At 31.0% G+C, this 4,377-nt stretch overlaps 1 protein-coding gene across 1 annotated transcript; it reads left to right on the top strand.

Moving 5' to 3' along the window:
- The first annotated feature begins 507 nt into the window (after positions 1-507).
- On the top strand, positions 508-2,473 carry LOC134264929 (uncharacterized). The gene is made up of 3 exons (XM_062747177.1): positions 508-721; positions 1,414-1,518; positions 2,445-2,473. Exons 1-3 carry the CDS (start codon positions 508-510, stop codon positions 2,471-2,473), a joined length of 348 nt encoding a protein of 115 aa, XP_062603161.1.
- The last annotated feature ends 1,904 nt before the right edge of the window (positions 2,474-4,377 follow it).

Here is a 4,377-nt window from a genome sequence, read left to right as displayed (position 1 = left end):
TGACAGGTTGGGACTCTACCAACAAAAGTACACCAATAACAAAATAACACCAAAGAAAGCTTCAAAATATAAAAAAAACATAAAAGTTTTACAGACTATAAAAACAAAACACTTTTAGCTATATACAACAGTATCTATATATAGAATAAACAGTTTTTCCTAACATTCATGTATCATATTACCACTGATATGTTTCGAGCGTAAATAATGTATATTATGAATATTTAAAAGACCATCAAATGATATAAAAAAAAATAGCAGTTCCATAACAAACTGGATAATCTTTTACTCAGTTTTGTTCTGTGTTGGAACAGATGCCAAAATTCTTAATATGGAGACAATTTATGGCTTTCAAGCAGAAATGCAGAAAGTCTAAATACCGATAATCAGGGAGATTAAACATTGCATTTCTTTGTATTAATGACATTTTCCATTTTCTCTTCCTCTTTGTTTTGCCATGATTTCAGTTCTACTAAAGTTTTATCAAGCATTTCCTCAATTTTAGAGATGGAGACGTTGGCGTTAGTTTTACTCTTTGGAGTGGTTTGCTTTGGATTTGAACCATTGTCCCCTGACAAGACTTGTCCGAATTTGATATTATCAGAGTTCTATGAGGGCCAATTCCTGAATAGGTGTAATGAAGGTCAGATCCCCCACTGTCTGATTGATGACAAAAATAGACATGGACGGGTGTGTATAAAGGCGGTAACCATCCCGGCAGGTAAAAAACAGCAATAGTCACGTATGCACATAAAAGTTACTCACAGATAACCATACACAAACATTTTTTACGTGTACAAGTAAACAACAGTAAAATCACAGGTAACCAACATTAAAATTACTTACAGTTAAAAAATGTAAAAGTCACTTATTCAGATAGCCAAAAGATAGAATTACTCATACTGGTAATGAAAAGAAAAAGTAACTAATATACACGTCGAGAAGCAATTTTTTTTAATATAGATTTGTCGAATAACATGTAGAAGTAAAAGTTTTTTTTCTGGCAACCCACAGTTAAATTCATTTGAATGAGTAAACAATAGGAAAATTTACTTATACATAATCGTTCATAATCAAAATCTACTTTTATTCGTAAAAAACCCCCAGCAAAATTCCAAGTAATCTACGATTAAAGTAACTTAATAGTATGGAGATCTTACTGATAGTGGATTCTTCAACTAGTACACATGTATATATATGTATTTTTTTTAACAAACAAAAATGCAGGTCTTTTGTTGACTTAAAGCAATATTAACTGAATTAAAAATGCATCTTCTGAGAGATTATTAATTTTTATAAAATCTCCTATTTTTAAAACTTAATGTTTGACGGCATCAGAGTTTAAAATTTTCTATAGTTAAACAAAAACAAAAACAATATATACCCTTTGTTTCTTTTTAATTCAATACTCAGGAGAATGTCCGTTCTACGATTCGGAGAGGAGCATGATAGATAAAAGGAGATGTATTGGAGAGGATTGTCCTAAGAAAGATATACCGTCCACTGCCGCCAGTATATGTAAGTGCACTGAAAAACAATAGCTTTTTAATAATTTTGTCTGAGCATATTTCGTGTCTAAACCTGATGTCCACTATATTCCAATAATGTTTCTCGTCAAAGAATAACAAAGGTAGAAGACATATATATGTAAAAAGTTAATTAGATAACAAAAAAATACTTGGCTCTGAAATGAATAACCTTTATATTACGTGATAAAAAATCGACTGTTTTTACAAGAATTCTTTATGGAAATATATTTATGCATATTTCTGCTTGAAGTCTGATCCAAGGCATTTTCTCTCCTTACTGATTACATTTGGCCCTTGGCTCTTGAAACAGACTAATACTTTAGTCGGAATTTCAATGACCTGTAAAATGCTTAATTATTATTGAATTAATCTCTAATTTTGCAGATAATTACACATTTAAAAAAAAATTTTGTGAAGCAATATTGAAAAATCTTTTTTTTTTTAAATCTGCTTAACTTCTACAATATTTTTGCAAATAAACATAAAGATTTTGATTAAAGCTTAGGATGATTCAAAAGTGCAAAAAAGAGACTGAAAGAAAAACTGCCATGAAAGAGTCTGGGTTAGTCTTCGGGGGCGAAGACCTTTCAGGAAGGGAAAGATGGTGATCAGACAGATCAATTAGCTCGGTATAGGAACCAAATACATGTGAATCAGTATGACGGTTTCAGAATCTGTATTGCATAGACTCCATTGCATTTCTCTCCTGACCAGTTATAATCATTATCAGTCAATAGCTATAATATTGCGTTTCAATTTTAATTAAATAAAATTTTAATAAAATTAGACCAAACATTTCAAGGGTTCTTAACAGTATGCGGTAGGACTTTAAGATTGAGTTATTTTAATTTGTAAAAATAGTTTGTTTTTTTTTAAATATCCAAATAATTTTTTTATTTATTTTTCCATCCACAGATGAAGGATGCTTTAAAAAATTCAGGTAATTGTCTTCACAACATTTTACACCAGAAACAATGTAATGATAATTCGTTAAATAACAGTAATCGAGACATGCGTTTTTTCACACAGATCTTGGACATAAATAGTACATATAACGTTAGAATATTACCATAGAATAAAATAATTAAGAACTTAAATCAATGTACAGATGTAACTTTTTTGAATTTGTGCACTATAATTCATTCAAAACAAGCATTTCTATATCTATATGTGCAAGTACAAAATCTTGTATTCGAGTTTAAGAATTATATTTTTGTACGCTTTATTTCCTAAATCTATATCTAACTATCAATAAAATAGATAAGGATAAAGACTCTGCCATCTAGTGGTTGTACTAATGCTTTTATCTTTTCAATTCGATATATGTTAATTGTTATGGGTCAGAATAACCCTAAATGCCAGCAAAGATCAATAACACAATTTAAACTTAACAATAATTTATTTACAGTAATATATAATAAGTATATGAAACATAAAGTACAAACTTAGCAAGAATCTAAAAATACATACATCAGAGTGTCCGTTGCTGCACACAATGTCCCAGTGAAAATATATATCCCAGTTATATCTCAATAGTGCTTATACGACAAAGTATAGTATCTCTATGCATCGAATTGACAGGGTATTTACACAGTAATATAAATCTAGAATATTCTAGAAATTGTTAAAACATGATATTACTGGAACAATCTGGACATTCACAAAATTTAAGAATGTTCTAGATAAAATGATCAAACATGTTGACCACTCTGGAATGTTGAAGAAACTTAATGTTACTAATTATATACATAATGAAACAATACACATCTCACAACACCTCCCCCCTTAAAAAGTTTGAATGTCAATGAAAAACTTAAATTGTAAAACATGTACATTAATACAAAATCTAGTATGTTTACGATACTCTTGACAAGGCGTCTGCAATAACATTGTCTTTGCCTTTGAAATGCTTAATTGTTATGTTGTATTCTTGTAACAACAAACTCCATCTAGTCAGTCTTTGATTCTTGTTTGACAATTTATGCAAAAATGTCAGGGGGTTGTGATCCGTATATTCAAAAATTGGATGCAAAGTAACATTCAGATAAACATCAAAATGCTGTAAGGCTAACAACAAAGCAAGGCATTCCTTTTCAATGGTGGAATACTTTTGTTGACATTTTGTAAGTTTCTTTGAAAAATAAGAAACAACTCTATCTACCTTATCACTATGTTCTTGAAACAAAGCTGCCCCGATTCCAACATCACTAGCATCAACAGTAAGCTTAAATTGCTTAGAAAAATCTGGAGTTGACAGAACTGGGTTGCTCATAAGGACAGATTTGATTTTATGAAAGGATTTTTCACAGTCCTTTGTCCATTCAAAGTTAACCCTCTTTTGTAAAAGATTTGTAAGTGGACTAACAACTGAGGAAAAATTTGGACAAAATTTTCTGTAAAACCCAGCCTTGCCTAAAAACCTCATTAATTCTTTCTTGTTTGTAGGAATCGGAAACTTTGCAATAGCTTCCACTTTAGCCATAATGGGTGTAACATAACCTTGACCTACTTTATGACCTAAATACTCTACATAAGCATGACAAAATTCGCTCTTCTCAAGATTCACAGTTAAGTTTGCTTTAGCTAAAATGTCAAATAAAGCACGCATGATTCGGAGATGTTCGTCCCATGTGTTGCTGTTTATGACGACATCATCAATGTAGGCCTCGCATCCCTCAAGGTCTTGAAGAAGGGAGTGAATCATCCTTTGGAATGTAGCCGGTGCGTTTTTCATGCCAAAAGGCATTACTTTATACTGGTAAAGTCCATCTGGTGTAGCAAAAGCAGATATTTCTTTTGCTCTTTCTGTTAACGGTACTTGCCAGTAGCCTTTCAACAGGTCAAATTT

Source organism: Saccostrea cucullata, unplaced genomic scaffold (assembly GCF_032062105.1).
Source record: "Saccostrea cucullata isolate Sc308-1 unplaced genomic scaffold, CSIRO_AGI_Scuc_v1 ctg11070, whole genome shotgun sequence".
Lineage (NCBI taxonomy): Eukaryota > Metazoa > Mollusca > Bivalvia > Ostreida > Ostreidae > Saccostrea > Saccostrea cuccullata.
This window is presented reverse-complemented; position numbering and strand designations above follow the sequence as displayed.